At 42.7% G+C, this 18566-nt stretch overlaps 1 protein-coding gene across 1 annotated transcript in view; it reads right to left on the bottom strand.

The window, feature by feature from the left end:
- LOC146191564 (uncharacterized) overlaps positions 1–18179 on the bottom strand; it is a 107414-nt gene extending 89235 nt beyond the window's left edge. The window contains exons 1-4 of the mRNA XM_084602072.1: positions 17900–18179; positions 11964–12173; positions 4050–4385; positions 215–376 (exon numbers count right to left, since the gene is read on the bottom strand). Coding sequence (XP_084458198.1) covers positions 215–376; positions 4050–4385; positions 11964–12173; positions 17900–18032 — 841 coding nt within the window. The 5' untranslated portion in view covers positions 18033–18179. The remainder of the gene's footprint in view (positions 1–214; positions 377–4049; positions 4386–11963; positions 12174–17899) is intronic.
- Between the last annotated feature and the right edge of the window lie 387 nt (positions 18180–18566).

The raw sequence follows: 18566 nt of genomic DNA, 5'->3' as shown, positions 1-18566 counted from the left end.
GTTAACCAGAGCTAAAGCGCAACTAATTTTTCTGACTATAATCTTGTTTGTCTTGTTTTCTTTTCTTTTGTTGAAAAGATGCAGTAACACTTGATTCGCTTGCTTCAATTCTGATGGGTTTACTATTTTTTTTCTTGTCTTGGATAACATTGATTGCAGCGCCGTTGAGGCACTGTAAATTATACAGTGAAGTCAGTGACGTATTCAGTCTTACCTACGCAGTCTGTTCCGTTGGGCATGTAGCCACCCCTGCAGGCACACGACATGCGGTGCCCGTCGAAATAGCAGTACTGCGCGCACCCTCCAAAGTCGACTTCGCACGGATTCACCACCTGGTGTTGCTGCGGCTGCTCGGAAGGGACGACAGCCGGCTTCCCTGGAATGAACATCGCGAGAGTCATGCTTAGTATTTGCAACATGAATGGTTGCTTCTTCGCGGTCACAACTGTTGTGTGCTAATAACCCCATTCCAGCTCAATGTGCTAGATTAGGCGGCATTTTGATTCGCAAAATGAAATGTTTTTTAGGATGAATAAATATAATTATTGCGCTAACACTCCCCACAGAGCGGGTTATTGACTTGGAAATGCTGCGGCCAGTAGTTCAATCGCGGCAGCCTTTGAGGATGACCCACTGCTTCCAGCGCTCCACCCGGATTGCGCACCTAACATGCAGTATGTAGAGAATAGATTCTGAATAGTTAACTGCTGTAAACCTTATTATAAGCATACCTGCGCGCTCTCGTGATAGAATTCCACTGAATCAGAGGTTTTATAAAACGCAGTGATTCCGTACAACGAAATGTCTTAAAGCATATCTTTTAAGGCAACCGAGAGCGGCCGCTTACGATCGCACCAAACGCTAAGCAGGTGCCCTAGGTTTTCGCTAATATTTCTTTGTGATTTCCTGGTGTACGTATCCTTCATTGGGCGATGTGGAGTAGGGAGAGTAAGCGCGCGTACCTTTGGTACAGTTTTCGCGGTAGTTCTCTAATATTGTGAAGGAAGTGTATAGGTTTCATTATGGGTCCCGCAGCCTCATAGAGAGATGAAAGGAAACGAGGGGTGACCAAATGCGAAAATGAAAACGCGGAGTGGTTTGTGAGTCTCTTGCTCTTGTAGACTCATATTTCCCAAGTTAACAGAAAATTATACAACTCCCATCTAGCACTTAGTTTACAGTTTACCGTTCGCAACACATTAACTGAGGCGATTAGAAACTAAAGCTACAATATATTATTTAATGAACCTGTACGAAGAGACTTTTGTTCAGGTGATCAAGTCGCTGAAGGGAAAGAAGAATAAACTGTCCTCGCACAGATTACAAAATAGCATTTTCCTGTAGCCATCAGCAGTTCTTCAGATATCTTTAGCATAGTTGTTTTGAGATGTATTAATACGTTACACCTGCAGGGACTGCGCAGTAAATGTTGCATTCCACGAGAGGTACAAAAGATGAATATAGGAAAGGGCTGAAGAAGGAGGAGACAATGTATCTGCAGCTATTCCATGTGGGCAATTATGGCAATTATGGCCGGCAATTATGCGGGCAATTATGGCCGGCAAGTCGAGACTGCCTGCCGCGATGAAGACATACTGGAGTGCAATCTACTTATGGATAAACAATTTGGATAGTAAGGGAAAGACAACGAAGGTGCTCAGCCTACAGCTTTGATTTCTCCAGGGGTGGAATCAGGCTGGAGCTGAGAACTGCAGCAGGAGCAGGATGCCGTTGTTTAATTAACTATGATTAAAAATTGAACTCCACATTACAGCATTAAGTCATATCATTGGATAGCTTATACAGAGTACTTATGCACTACATTAATTGTCGGTTTTACTAAATAACAGTGAACTAGTTAATTGCGATTAACATTTAAATGTTAGTTTAGTTAATTTCAGTTAATCACCGTTAATTAGATTACTGTGATTAACACGAACCTTAGGCTACAACGTCATCATATATCACATGATAGCTTAGATCTTTACAATTTCAGTACACTAATGGTCATTCATTGTTAATTGCCATTATTTAATGAACTGTGATTAAAATTGAACTTCAGGCTCAGCATCAAGTCATATATCATTGGATAGCTTACACCGAGTGTGTTTGCATTACACTAGTTGCTGGATACCGTAACAAGGTATTTGTAATTCCTGGATAACTTAACTAGGTAATTGTGATTAAGATTTGAACTTTTGGCTACAACGTCAAGTCATATATCACGCGATAGCTTATATCTTCTTTGATTGCAATACACTATTTGGCGTTGTTGGTTAATCGCTGTTAGTTTAATGTGATTAAACTTGAAATTAGGCTACAATGTCAAGTCATATATTATAGGATAGCTTATATGTTGTACAATTGCAATATACTAATTGCCGGTATTTGTTAATTGCCGTCATTTACGTCCGACCCATTAGTCATGATTATGAATATGAGTCATCACTAGATAATGTTTTACAAACTCAACCCCTTACAGAAAGTGATCGGTCATGCTTTGACACGTACCTTTTAAACCCTATTTATCAATTTTCATTTTTTTCAATTACTTCAATTGCTAATTGATTATTTACACGCCTTAGAATTTCTTAATTAGCCTGATCAGGCACTGCCTTTTCATTCAGAGCATTTAAACACCATTGAACCCCCTTTTTCCAAGTTTTAATTTTTTCAATTATTTCAATTGATAAATTTAAAAACCAGATACTCAATTTTTCTAATTAGGCCTATCAAGCATTAGCTTTTCATTCTGAGCATTTTTACACCTTTGAACTCCCTTTTTCAGTGTTTAGTTTTTAGTTACTTCAATTCATTAATCGATGAATTACGTGCTCTAAATTTTCTTATTTAGCAGCATCAAGTATTGACTTTAGATTCTGAGCTTTTTAAGACCATTGAATCCCCATTTTCCCTTTCCCTTGAATTATTCAATTGATTAATTGGTGAATTACGCACACTGAATTTTTTATTTAGCTTAATCAAGCACTGACTTTACATGTTGAGCCTTTTCACATCTTTAAACCCCCTTTTCCAATTTTTTTTCATTTCTTTATTACTTTAATTAATTAGCTTCCTTAACTCGTAATCGCCTATCATACACCAATCAATAGTCAACCACTAGAACCAGAAATTACCATGATACAAATTTTTACGCAGTCCCCGATTATTTCCAACACGCTTTTCAGACGGCTACTACTACTGCTATTACTCGCCGACGGCTTTTCTACCGAGCGATCTGTATAAGCATCGCTAAGTATTTGGCGAAGTGCGCAAATAATATTCTATGCAGTTAGCAGCGAAGAAAAAGTCCGACCGCAGTAATGTAGGAGCGGCAACTCTCTCCTGGCTGCAGAGCGCCCGGCCGCGCCGGTTCAGTTGGGGACCAAAATGGCGCCGCTAGCTCAACTGGCGACACTGGTCTTCAGCGGCCGGCGGCAAGTGCCCCTTCAAAGGCTGGCATCACCCTAAGCCGGGCGCCGCGGCGCAACAAGTAGGTTTCCTACGTCGGCAGCCCAGTGTGACATTCGAACTAAGAGTGGGTGACCTTGTAACCTGACAGCCATAATCTGTGCAGCCCAAATAAACCTAGCAAAAAAATTTAAATTCACTTAAGGCAGTGCAGTGAACGATGGAAGGTAAAACCATGCTTTAAGAAACAGAAAACGATACACATATAGATTCGAGGTAAGACAGGAGTTGTTTAGACTCGAGATGAAATTCCTACAAGGAAATGACTCAGCCAGGCCACGCAAATGCGTCGGGCAGGAGGTAACAGGTGTTCATTAGAGTAGTCTAGTGGCTACCGAGGGGAGTGAAACGCTGTTTAAGGCCGCAAGATACTGATCGAAGGATGACGGAGATATAAAATTCTCGATGTGAGGGGCAAGAGAGTGGGAATTTGAGATCTCTAATCGGGCACTTTATGGCCCAATGAGCTCCCTTCGACTGATGAAGATGAAAACAGATGGCTACCCTTATCGGCAGTCAATACCTCGCATCTGAGATGTGCAGCCCCTTGAAACTGATGGACATGAAAGGCGACTCACCTTTGGCGTCCCGGCAGACGGGTGGCTCTCTCTCCCACCTTCCGTTCTGGCAAAATATTGTGGCGTGTTTGACCGTCACTCCGCCATGTTTGCACGTATACGCCATTTGGTCCGGATGTTGCCTCCACACGACTATGTAAGCTTCGCCTGTAATCGGTGGAAGGGGGCAGCTTCGATCCGAGTAGATGCCTCGGTTTTGGGCCCGTGGCACTGATCTCCTTTTGATTTCGATGCTGCCACTGACTTTGTTGTGGAAAGGACAAGGTGTTGTGGCCACCAGATCAGGCAGTTCGGCTGGAGGCGGCGCAAGCTGGAAGACAGCTTCGAGACTGTTTGCTTCAGGGAACCGAGATAGAGAAGGAAACATAACATATTCCAGGTAAGTTGTACTTTGAAAGCGATTGAAGGAAGGATCTTTGAAAAGCTTACACAGGTTCAATTTCCAAGCGTCAATGGAAATTACATAACCCACACAAGTAATTCTGTCGTGTATGACGAGGAAAGTAAAGGAATATATTGTTACGCTGCGTGCTTGAGAGGCGACGAGGATGTTCTGTGCGGTACTCGAAATTCCTGCAGACTAGAAGGACGTAGAAGACTCTTAAGGGATTCCCCCTTCAGTATAGTAAAATCCGCAAAAAATTTGTAATTTTTTTTCAAATTAGTCTTTCAAAATAGTACAGAATTTTAACAACATGACTGAAATTACAGGCTGAACTGAGCACCAGGAGCGCTTTAAAAGTCCCGCCAAACATACCGTTTTCTTAGTCAAGGAGGGGCGGCTAATAATTTGTTTTCTTTAATTGATTTGCGCGGAAAACATGTATTTTTTAGATTTGTTCTGAAAATCATGGGTCTGTTTCTTCTTTTGCCTAGTTCTTAATTTTGCTGTCGGACAACCACTGAAACGCTTCAAACCTGGCTTCCTGCGCTTTTTTAGCGAGCATTCCAAGACGCGTTCATGATACCGTTTTATAAAAAATATCCACTCTACTACAGCTTTGCAAGTTTGTGCTAATTTACCTATTTCTGCTTGTCGGTGACGTGGACAATGCAGTTGGCCACTACAATGATGGAAATAAGACAAGGAATAAAGTTCTTGGAGGCGCTCGGAAAAACGCTGTACTGTACTGTGGCCCTAAACCGGGTGGACAATGCTCACGTAGCCAAAGGATACTTCTGGGCCCCGAGAAATAAAAGAAGAGACAAGGAAAGGCCAGGAAAGTAGGCAGAAAGGGTTTTTTAAAATATGAGAGTGATATGAAGGCCAAAAATGGGCTCCATGTGAGTTTAGGTGTCCCCAAAAAGCAAAAACTATTCTAAGGCAGTTTCTGAGAAAAACTGTTTTGGTGCCTGTAAGGAACATTTTCTCATCAGCCACTATAAGTAATAAAAAGAATCTTTCAGGACATTTAATCTATTACTGCTGCATCTACTGAACTTCAGAAATCAGGATGCGTTCAAAAGTTATTTTTTTATATATATGTATGTCCTTGAAAAAGTTGTGATAAACCAATTGTCAAGGTTAAACGTTTTTTTTTTTTAACACAAAAGAAGTGGGCTTGCGCAATTATTCCAGTTCAGTGAAAAGTACTTATATTAAAGAAGATTGCTGTGAATTTTGTTTGCTCTGGTGGGAACGGCTTTTTTTTTTTTTGTAAATGTACCTTTATCAATGTGTTGCTTTGCAGTTCTTATTAATTTCTGTTTACTTAAGTCTGGTCATTATTTCTCGATAAATCTTTGAGTGCTTGAAGCCAGCTCATTCCTAAAAGACACAGCCAAGTTTAAAGATTCTTGTTATAGTACTAACTGAGAAAACTTTGAATCATCATCATCCACACATCCCGCGGTTACCATCCTCCCTTAAAAATATTTAGAAAGGAGATTAAATGCGCCTCCCGCGTTACCTTCAGGATATGGGTTACCATGTATGTCTTTGACATGGTGCTGTCCATTTTACGGCACAGGGCTAAGACCTATTCGACGTAGAAGAGGATACTAGGTGGATACCTGAGCTAGATACCCGATATTTAGTGGCGAGCTTACGTCTATTTGGCCCGCCAAAGAAGTTCCTGAACTTTTGTTTACAGAAGTCCTTTTAGGGGAAGTCTCTAACCGCGCCTCTAACCGCGTCTCTAACCAAACGAGTGCCATACGCGCTAGGCAGAAAATTACGCTAGCAAGGATGGCGGTGGCGTCTCATATGTTGTACTTTATAACATACTCGTAGAAGGCGAGCCAGTCGTCGACGTCGACTTAGTCTGGCCGCTGAAGGAGTGCCGCTAACGAAGTCTGTTTCGCGGGGCTGTGCCATGACAACGGTCGGAACTGGTGTTGCTATTCCATATGTGTGTGCGTCAGACGGCATAGTGATAGACCAACGCACCCTGCACCAAACTGTTACTAGGTGTTACTTAGTGGTAGGATAGAGAGTGCAAAGCCGATAAGACCTTGGAAACCCAGCTGTAGCATCGTTGTTGTCGAGAGTATCACTCAGAACATCCTCGTCGTCTTTCGACAACGTATCATAACGAAATTATGCTCCAATAACTCAACAGAAAAGAGAACCAACAGGTAACTCGGTACAGGTCCAAAGAGGTAATAGACCATTCCCGAAATAACATAAAGACAACGGTAATATCTTAAACAACTTTCTGGTACCTCTACTACTCTTGCCGGCGAGGTGTTAGCAGAAAATGCTAGGGATAGAAAGAAGGTTTTTAAGGGCTAGGAAAGGCGGAAACGTCAATATGGTGGCCCTAGCCTCCTACTTCTCACTGGAGAAAGGAACGCGAGGGCTAGAGCGAGAATGGAGGGTGATGAAGTCATTAAGCAATGAATTGATTAGGGTCACTTTCAGGGTAGAAAAATCTGCGCGAACACTGGCCAGCATCTATCATACATAGTATCAACATTTCAAATACGCCAGCTGTTTCTTGTGTGCGCTTCAATTGTCTCTATCCCTCTCCCCCCCCCCCCCCCCTCTCTCTCTCTCGCTCTCTCTCTCACACACACACACTGAACATAGTTGCCGAGAAGAGCTCTAACTATACGCACGTATGAGCCAGATAGAACGTGTAAGCACAATCAGGCATCGTTCGCGTATTGTTCACAGTGCAAGTCGTGTAAGCACGCACAACACACTGTGTGCAGGCGTCACAGAAGAAAATTTAAGCATGTCTCAGGTTAAAACTTGAGAAGAATCTTCGTCGCTTTTAGTGCCCTCATGATTCTGTGTATTGATGGTACTGGCAAGGTCTCTGCAATATTGCAGTGCAAGTAATCCATGCCAGTCTCTGCTCTGATCGAAGCTTGGGCCCGATGTCGAATCTTTGCGGGCGAACACACCGGGGTAAACACAAGGGCATGCCTGAGCGCTTTCCAGTGTTCGCAAAACAACTGGTCTCATACCCGGGAGACCAGCGCATTGTGTTTGAGAAAATCGACTTCCAGCGTCCGGTAGGTAACAAGTCAAGTAAAGATCGCTCGGACGGACTTCAGATTTTTCAGCTATACATGCTGCGGCTGTAAACATGTAGGATTTATTAAATCAAAGAATAATGATTCGTCCAGGAATGATCGTGGTCTACAGGGACTCCAGTTTAGGTTTAGGACGACTTAACGGTCATTTGTTATTTTAGTCTCCACACGTAAGTGTGAAGTCTAATATGACACCTTTAGCCGTAGAAAGTTCAAACCCCCTTCAAGACGCAAGCATCCAGACGTTATAGTCACGGAATGCTGCGATCTCGCCTCATCTCGAGACGCGTGACGCTTGATGTCCATATGCAGTGGTCGTCTGTGTACGGGGATACCGACACTGAATCTGGGAGTTGATTGAATAGGCAGAAGAGCACAACATTAAGTAACGTTGGACTGAACGCTCGTCGCGGCGGAGGAACACCCTGAATGAGAGGATGATCATTCGTGTCACCTGCATCAGTCACACTGCAGAGTGTCCGTTTCCTTAAATCATTTGGAATCCACCAATACAGATGCGTACCAATAGACCGATTTAGGAGCAGTTGCGCGACGTCGAAGCTCCCGCGATGCGCTCTAGGAGTTGAGGATACTCCGGCCTGCGGCCGCGTTGGTGCGGTGCATGATATACATACAGCCGAAATCAGTTTTGTTTGCTTCACCACACGAAGCTTCTGTGCATGAGTGCTGGATGAATGGGGTACGTGGATTCACGTGAAGCATCATGCGCTACAACAGCTTCGCAAAGCACAGAACCTTGAATGTTTCATTTTCCGGAATAGAAGAAAATGTTTACAAAATAGTACATAGAAGCGTCTCATTGGAGACAGCTGAAGAAGTCATAACGCATTTAATCTTCTTGTCCGCACCGATCGGTGTGCATTGGTAAATCGTTCGGGTTTTGGATAGGAAACTATGAAATGGCTCCTGAACTCTGCTCCGCTTTAAGGTAGACTCTTATAGACGACGATTTTAAACTCTTTGCAAGCTGGTATTTGAAATATATCAGGGTACGCCTGTGCCGATGAATTTCGCAGCAAGGCGGACGTCATGTACAAATAAAGATTGATGATTAGGCGATTAATTAAATAAAATTGTCTATCAACATGTTGTTTTATTATAAGGGCCAAATGATTTAGCAAAATTAGATGATAGTCAGCATGAAAGGTGAGCTCTGCTTTTAAATCTTCTTAATAGGCATTTTCATGCGAAATATCGAACGTCAGAAATGTCCTTTAGATAGCTGCTTATTTGGGTTTCCCTTATTGCACACTTCTATAATGACGTTTTTATGCGTCGTTCTGTCGCTGGAACTATGTTCACTTCTACAATGTCAAAAACATAAACGATGTCTGTAGTTGATGCTTAAGAAATCCAGTAGACAATAAACGCCATTTTAGGGATGTGCTATGTAGGAAAGACAACGGGCTTTTCAAATGTTACAAGTTTTATACCTCTGTCCTAACTGCCGATCACGGAGTTTAGAAACGTGGTTAATATTTAATGTTGATGACCCTTGATTTCTAAATTTAATATTACACTTGGCGGGTTCCTACGATCGTTTTAGCCTTTTAAACTGCGCGCGCTCTTTTCCTCCGATCTAGTGCACGGAGGCAGCGCAACTACAAAGTTAACAGCGGCGAGTACATACAGCGGTGGGAGCCCTACTGGGGCGCGGTTACGCTATCGGCGAGTGGCTCGAGGCGTCCTAATGTACACAGAAGGAGGAGTGGAGTTTAACCGGGATGACGACAGAAGCGAGACCAATACAGCTGGGACTTTATTTTTTATTTTTTATTTTTTTATTTTTTATTTGCGTGAACTGCGGCCACGCGTAAAGAAATAATGTCTTTGTGCCACTCGGAGCTATTTTTCCGGGTCGCTTTGCCCTATCACCGACCTTCCATGTTTTGTTTTGCAGTGTAGAAGCACTGCCCTCTTTTCTTTTGTAATCAAAGCATTGCCCTGTCGCGTTGCAAAGTGCATCTTGGTGACCTGGAATAAACTGACGTTTTCATAAAAACTTAGGATTTGCGACTAGTCGGGCGAGACTATGCCTCGTGGACGCGTTCTCTAAAGGCGGGTACTTGATCCTACAATCAAAAATAAAATAGATTATTCTTCAAGCACTATTATTTAAATGATGTCCACCATGCCGTATAACTCACCTGCACATGACCGCAGAGACGTATCTCACCTTAGTGTTTAAAGTAAGCTCGTAAATGAGTAAAATTACCCTAATTCGCCTACAAAGGTGCGGTCAAATTAACCGAGTGCCGCTTCGTCAAGCTATCTTTACAGCAACTTCTGCTTGATGAGTTTTTGGGTGAAGAAGCGAAAAACCAAGAGTCCTACATGCGTGTGCTCGATGCGTGTGGCCACTCATGGTACCTCAAGCTACCGTGGCAGCAATATTGATTTTCGTTTCACAGAATGCGGAAGCTTGGTTATGAAACCATGTTCTTATTCTCAGCATTTTGTTTCATGCATGCACTCGGTTCCAAATATGTCGAATCGGGATATGTCGAATTATTGTTTATAACGAACTATCACGATTTCCCCTTGAAAATCCAATGCAGAAGTATACAAGCGGTGTTCGCTTATATTGAAGTCCTGCTCACAGCAGCATTCAATATATTGAATTGCGCTATGCCCATGAAAGCGGCCCTTCTCCTAATGGTACCCCACGATCGCTTTTTGAGCGCGGAGCCGGGCTAGCTGCGATGCTTTGGTTGCTTACTGGCAATGTTGTAGAAACGCAGACCCGATTCAAAATGGCTTCCGGTCCGGCGTGCCTGTATTTTACGCGACCCCGCTGCCGTGAGGAGAAGCCCGAGTTTAGTGCTCTGATGTCGTGTGGTGAAGCCAGCCCCGCTGACCGAAGGCTTGCTGCAGCTCTTGCGTAGCCTACTTCGCTGCTGAAAGAGAACACGAAATCGCCTGTACCTTATTTGACCAGAGATATCGTTATTCTTATAATGTAGCAGTAACAACATAAAACATCTTATCATCAGTAGTGGCTTTTCCAGAAGCACCATTTTCAGCAGCTTTGATGCCATTACCAATGCCAAAGGCACTTGTGTCGCCTTACATAACACGCGAGCCCTGACATCCCTGTCTGTCCCTATGTACGCGGTCGTTGCCGCGGAGCAGCAAGCAGAGGAGCGCCCCTCTTTCTGACGCCTGATACGAAAAGGTGCTCAAAGCGCGTGTACACGTGTGTGCAGCTTGCGGTGAGCGCTGGGACGCCAGTGCACTGGCGGGAAGCGTATATAAGCGCGCCTCTAGTATGGGTACATCGTATGCACGCTTCTGGGTTACGGAAAACTCATCGGTTGACATATTTTATGTATCGAATTATTGATATCTCGAACTATTTCGCGATCCTCTTGGAGCTCGAGATATCCTTAATCGACTGTAATGTAATCGTCAGGATGCCCGATTACCTGTACTTACGATTTCAGTTACAAATTTCTCCTAATATTCACATCCCGTCGGCAAGGCTCAGTGGCAGGGCTAAATGTATTCATTATATATGTTAATGGCATTGCTCATGCCCACAAAATTACGTCAGTATACCCAGACGTGTTTTCTACGCTATTATTAGTACGCTTCACGTACAGCAAGTGCTCAGCGTCGTTTGCAGTAACGCATGGAAGATGAACACAAATTTCACCAAAACTACCGCACCCATAACTTTTGTTATGAAGAAACCGCCCCTCAAATTTGCGTATAACACTCAGGGGTATAGTTTATAATGAACGTAACGAAGTAAAATGCTTCAGTGTAACTTTCACAACTAACCACGGCTAGCACGCTCACATCGAATAACCCGCTCTAAAGCACTGCGTTATCTTGGATGCCTAAAGCACACACTAAAAAGCGGCACTAAAGCCTGCAAGTTAACAGCCAACAAATTACTAATGAGACCTGTTTTCGAATATGTATCTACAGTGGGGTCATTTCGTTACATAAACGACATATCCCAAATAGAAGGAAAGCTGCCAGATTTATTTAACACCGTCATAGCGATATGCTGTCACCGTCATTTCATGCACGTGCTTCGACACTGGAACCATTGTTGTATCGACCGACGTGCAAATTCTAACCATGCTACACAAAATGGTACATGCGTCGACTAACATTCAAGTGCTTATCTCACAACGCTCCTTCCGAGCGAGTTATCTGGTGAATTGGCCCATTTTTTCTCACCACAATTCCCCGCGTAATTTTGAAATAACTAACATGATTACCTGCGATCATTGCATATTAATCTATTTCAGAAGCATCTTGCTATAACGCATATTTGTATTAAAACTAGCTACAACTAACTTCTGCTTTGTCTCTAACAATAGAACAGGAGTATTAGGAAATGAAACCGATGTCCAAAATTTTAGTAGCGTTCGCCTGCTACGGCACGTGCGAGCAAACCTTTGTCGTCGTGGTAGTCCTTGACGGGAACACACTCGGGGGGCTCGGGGTCCCACCGACCGAGCATGCAGAGCGAGGAGCGGTATCCCCGCATCTTGTAGCCTGGAGCACATTTATACATCACGTAGCTGGACTCCCTGTTGTGGTACACCACGTGGCCATTCTTGGGGGCCCTCGGAGCCGGACACGTGCTCGACCGACACAGGCAGCCTACGAAGAAAACAGACTCCCCGCATTTATAGATATGACACCCGACGTGCAGTAATACTTCTTGCTATTAGCCTATTAAACTAGTCTCTTGCTGACATGCGCTTTCGTATTAGTTCTTTTTTTTTTCGTGACGGGGCTGTTTCTGTCAGCCTTCATAATTCGATAGATTCGGTAGCGGTATTGGCAGACCTTGACCAGTACTATTCCTTTCAGCTTTCAGCCTAGCATGAGGAAGCTGCCAAACGAAAAACCGAACGGTGAATTTAACCCATTCACAATTAGGCTATGTAGCGACAGCCACGGAAGCTCAGTGGCTCGTGCTCGAATACTGAGCCGGCTGATTCGGGTTCAATTCCTACCGCAACAGCGACGTTTCTAATGAGGCGAAACGCACTGAGGGCGCCAGTCGGTGCATGTTAAAGAACACCAGTTAAACGAAAATGTTCTTTCTTTCTTCTGACTATTATTTCTTGCGTTTTTTTTTAAATTTTTGCTGGGGCTGAGCACTCTTGGACTGTCTTATATATATATATATATATATATAAATATGGTTGCTACCCTTGTGCTCCTGGCATCCTTGTTTTAGGTGTGATTTCGCAAAATTAGTTAACTTTATGGGCTACCAACCGCTGACAACAAAAACAACTAAAAAAAAAAAACGCGTTACTACATTTCACTTATAGTTCAAATCGTTTGTCCTTACTAACTGCTTGCTGTATATATTATAAATACAATAACTGCGTGGCCCTTTTATAATTGCCTCCCTCCCCTTTCTGTTCTGCGTCAAACACAGTCAAATGTTGCGCATTGTACTCCGTAAAGTACCCCAGTTGCACCTGTGGCGCCATCATTTGGTGGCTTGTGCATTTGCTCACGCGCACTGCTCAGGGTGCGCTGCACCGGGAAAATTGAAATTCACATCACGGGTAAGGATTCAAAGCCGTATTAGCGAAAGATTAGAGTGAATAATTGGGTTATTTTTACAAACTTGTAGGCTGCTAAACGGTTTCCTAGCGGAGGTGCCGTCAATGTCGCCACGCGCAAGTGCCACTACGGCAGCATGCGTTCGCTTTCACTCGTGTTATGAGATAAAGATAAAAGCCTACAGGTGAAGTAAAATCTCTCAGCTCAATTACGCTCTGTCCCTATGCCCGATCGCTTCATCAACAAAAACACTGTAAAACGTGTGCTATTTGCGCTTGAACAGCTCGGCCGATGGATATTTCCTTTAATTCTGGCTTCTTGCATATCACACTGTAACAGAAAAGCCACAGTGGTGTTAGCGTACTGAGCGCAAGTGCCATAATAAGAATGTCTGCTCATTCAATGACGACTTTGTAACTATCATAACCGGGAACTCCTTTCTTAAAGGGAATGTACCGCCTTTGCCAAAAGTAACCAGGCTGCAGGGTCTGCTTTTCGGCCGCGTGGTGCTAAATTCATACCGTATCTTAATTTTTAGATCTCTGCAAAGTGAAGACGAGCACCTCTCCTTACTCCTTAATGAGTTCGGATCCTCTGGATATCAATTTTGGCTTTAGAATACAAGCGAGAAGCAAAACAGGCAGCCTGGTTACTTTTGGCAAAGACGGTACACAGAAGGGAATGTACACCTATCTTTGGGATTATCAGCACGCGGTATAAAGACATGTTGGGCATTTAGGGATGAAGACGCCTTCCACGTGTTCTCTCGCTATGCATCTTTACTGCCTTAAGTAACTTTACGCAAATTGCTACAAAGAGCCTGCTAGAATTTGAAGGAAAAATGTGGAGTTATGTTCGAGTTTAAAAGGTTTAAAAATTGTTTTCATGCTTAAAGACCACTGCCTCACAAAGGAGCGCTAAAAACGATAACACACGCAGTGCAAGAAAGAAAGATAGCTAATGGCAGGAGATCTCGTTTGAGAAACTATTTTTTTTAGAAATAAGATCCGGGTATACGCTACTGGACTCATTTGTTTTCTCTCGCGTTGATTACTCGCATGTAGAGCGTCGTTCAGGGAGCACGTTTCAACTTCACACGGAAACATTACACGTATGCACGCTGATATTATCTACGTTTGTTCTGAGTAATAATGTCTAGATCACAAAAAGCAGCATGTGACACAACAGCGACGGGATTTCGCCATAGATAAATAACCAATGCAGGTCCACACGAAAAGGCTGCCTTGATGCACGAGGCGTGACAGCAATGATCTTTAACATTAAGGCGAAAGCCTTTAATGGCTAATACTGTCGGCGTTCGTTAATCGTCCGGTCACATTTTAGATGTCAGTTTCAAATGACGTCATCATAACGTCATTAGAAAAATAAAATTCCTTCCTTCATTGGGAATCGAACCACCGTCCCTTGCATCCCCAGCCAAGCGCTTTAACCAACTGGGCCACACCCCGGATCATCAAATGTATATCATAATTTTCCTTGTCTATGGTGAGGCAGATAGTAGCGATGACAATGACGCTGCAGTTAGTGATAATGACAATGACGACATTAGCAATGATAATAACGATGCATTTAGTTGATAATGATAATGAGCGCAAACGTGATGCACCGTGTGCACCAGCTTTCGCATTTCTCCAGAGTAGATTCCACAGTACTCTTCGAATTTTTTTTTGTTTGCCTGTGTTGTGATGATAATGTATATATTTACTAACCTTTCCGCAGAATCATGTGCTACAGAGCTAGAACTGAAACGGATAGCGGAAAGTTATTGGGCTCTCTGGTTATACGCTAAACACACACCCTGAGAAGGCTACATCCCCAAGGCGTGCAAGTTAAGTTTCCCAAAGTGCTTCAAAACGCTTTGTGGAAGGACATTGTTCATTAACAAATTCATCCCCAGGAATTCGTAGTCTGGTAATCTTAAGCTCGGGCTAATTTTAAGGGTATTATCCATTAGCTTGCAATTTTAAAGTGAAACACTATAAGATCATGTGTGTGGACAGGATATTTATGTCCGCGGAGGGTGTCACACCATCAATGTCAAGAAATGGAATAATTTGATAATTAAAATAGTTCTATGAGGCAGAAGGTGAAACATCTGTGTATGTGCAAAGTTTAGTTGGTGTGGAACAATTAGTTAAATAATGAGTGAAAAAAGTCCATTCGACGTCAAAAGAGGCAAGGACGTCAATATAGTGTGCAGATGTCAAAACTCCACGGACGTTGAAATTCGGAAATATACGTCAAAAATGCAAAAAACGTGCAAGAAGTGGCAAAGCTTTAATATTAGGCCTTGTCATTGAGTTAAATCGTCTAAAACTGTGAGTGAAGAGTAAAAGAGGAAAAAATGCAGTAGAAAGGGAAAAAAGCAGTAAACAAAAAATAAAAGGGTAAGAATAGTGAATAGAAAGAGAGAACACAATCAAGAGAGGAAAAAGTAGAAAAAAAAATAAGCAAGATATAAAAAAAAGTTTAAAGTTTATTTGCAACCATTAGTGACCAGAAAGCTAGGGAAAAAGCGGCATAAACATCTTGAGGGGTCCTGACTTCCTCTTTACAGAGCTGCATTGACGGTAAACAAAAGTAAGACGGCAGAAGAAAAGAAAACATGACAATAAATGATAAAATGCTGAATGTTGAGAAAAAGAACAAGGAACACACCTGCTGCATATTATGCATATATTAGAAAAGGAATACCCTAGAGGATTATAGTGGAGGAGATTATCAGACAATGAAGAGACACGAGCAGGAAAAATGGGATTAGGAAAAAAAAAAACTACAATGTGAACATTTCGCGAAGTTGCTTGAAAGTTATTGATTGCAGAGGAAGATTATCACAGCAGTACAGTTCGTTTAATTTAGAGTGTAAGTAACGCGTACTGCATCATTTGTTGACCTTAATTGATGTGGCATTTATGGACATACCAATTCTCTGCTTTGAGGACATTATACACTGTTCTGGTCTAACCCAGCGAGACTGATCAGGGTGTCATCTTTTTCATTATAAACAGTTATACATCGATTTTATTGGTATAATTTTGTGCGTATGAAAAAGACCAGCGGTGTGATGAAAATATAGAACTTTAGTAAAGTAAGTTTGTTAATATTTTCAGCTGTTGTTGTCGCCTATATGAGACAACCGTAGTTAATTATAGACGAGAACAAAACAGTTATAAAATAGCATGTTAACAGAAAGGTAAATTAAAGTAATGACGGCGCATGATACCAACTGTTCTAGAAGCTTATTAATTAAGGAAATGATATTGTCGTTCCATGACATATCGTCTGTAAAGTATACACCTAGTGTTTTATAAGAAAGGGAAAAAAAGAGCAAAAAGGAAAGGGGTGAAAAGGCAGCGAATTAATGCAAACAGTCTCAGTAAAGGCTTCTGCCTTACTGCAGTTAAGAGAAATCTAAGTGCCTCCAACAAATGTTTCTCTTTACAGAAGAAAACATCAAATGTGCTGACATGCGGCAAGCTTAGCAGTATTCTAGGATGCGCAAGGTGTGGTATGGTGGGGAATATGACAAGATTAATGTCCCCGGTGCTGACGTTAGTAGTGAAAGGTGGCAAAGGTGACGCACCTGAATTTATTTCGAATCATAGGAAATTTTTAATGGGCTCACTTGCCTTTCTATGAATGCAACCCGAACAGCGGGAATTCGAACCAGTGACCTTAGGCTCCGCAGAAGCCCATGCCTTCGATTTGCAAAGTAGAATTAAGTATCCGAGAAATGAAGCTCTAGGAAAGACGCTAGCCCTGCCACGCCTGCTCGAAAATTTGTATACGACCTTGCTGGGCACGAAGTGAAAAGATTGCACTATATGTTTTTGTGCGCCATTCTTTTCCAGCCCCCCCCCCCCCCCCCCCCCTCTCCTTGCTCTTATTACTCCTTTCGTTTTCCAAAAGGCATCTGCATTTTTTATTCGTTATAAGCTCCAGAACATATATTGAACGAAGAGAGGGCAACAATAAATAAGAAAATACAGGGCGGTTCCTGCATGAAGTAAACAGCGCAGTCTATGTTTTAGCTAATTTTTGCATTGCGATAAAGCTGGACACGACATAGGAGGCGAGTCCGGGATTCCAGGACATCATTTAATTCTGAGGCAACTCTGGGATATTGTAAGATACATTTATACACATGTTGATAGGAATTATTTAAGCTTTTGATACCTGGAAATATTTCTTTTTAAAGTTTTTCCTGCGTTTGCAGTGAGCCGTTAAGGCTATCATAGAAAAGAAATAGGGTGCGTTTCTCCTTGGCAAAATATTAAGTGAACTTTGAAATATCATAAGATAATGTTTATGAGCATATTGGTCCCGATGCGTTGCGAACTTTTGCTTTCGAACTTCGTCTGTCGCTCACAGAGAGTAATTAGGTCTGCCCAAGAAAACAAATGAAGCCCGTTTTTGAAAATAATAGCAAAAAACAAGAAGTCTTGAGAGATCTGCGGTTATACTTATTTGTATCCTGATGCCAAACAACATGAACGAAAACTAAGTTTAAAACCCGGTTTTAGAAAATCTCCAAAATTTCGGGGCACGTGTACCGCCAAACTCCTGTGACCAGTAAACAGGCAGGATAAGCCAGTGATTAAACTACCTTACAAAGAACTTCAACTATCGCTTTTTACGTGGCCAGTCAAGATTCGTAAAACCAAGCATCATAGGATGATGCTATGCAAGTCCTATGTAAAATGTTTCGAACTGTAATCGGCCTCACTTAGGCAACGGGCATTTCGACAACGTTAAATATAAGTTCAGAAAACAGCACTAACCATGGAGTAGCAAAACGAGCAGCAAAGCCGATCTTTTGAAGAATGCTGTCAACGCCGTGGGCTTCATCAGTTGGCTGTTGATTCTTCGGTGGGACTGTAGTGATGTATTTAATGTACTCGAGCACACTCTCATAAGTAAGAGTGAAAAAAAAAAAGTAATTCTATCTCTGCAAATTAACGTTGGTGCATCCCAACTACGCTGCTTAAGGCGAACGTTTTTATCTCGCTACTTGCGGCGCAACCCTGCCTCGGGAGAACTCGTTGCGCCAAATGGACGGGAGCAACGCTGTCCGCGTGGTAAGGCTAAGCCGCATCTGACACGCATTATCAGGCCTGCTGAAGGAGGCTGCAATCTTGGTGCCCGCTGCTCTTTTGCTTGCTTCGAGTTCCGGCTTGCCGACCCGGGGATTTCATTCCCAGCTCGACACATCAGGGGCTGCATGGTGGGCACGAATTAGGACCGATCGGAAACTGCTCCGCATTTTCAATGTCTTGTTCATGATGGCGAGACTGGACTGGCGAGGAATGATGAGGGGAAGCTGCTTGGTAGGTAGTGAATTTGGTCGCCAAAGGGTGTGCACTCAAATGCGACACGGAACATCGGTATCTAGGCTGATAAGCACGAGAAAAAAAAAAAAAAAAACACATCAACGTTTAAACAACCGAA

Source organism: Amblyomma maculatum, chromosome 4 (assembly GCF_055883805.1).
Source record: "Amblyomma maculatum isolate TAMU_Amacu chromosome 4, ASM5588380v1, whole genome shotgun sequence".
Lineage (NCBI taxonomy): Eukaryota > Metazoa > Arthropoda > Arachnida > Ixodida > Ixodidae > Amblyomma > Amblyomma maculatum.
The sequence above is the reverse complement of the archived record's forward strand: the minus strand, read 5'-3'. Positions and strand labels throughout refer to the sequence as shown.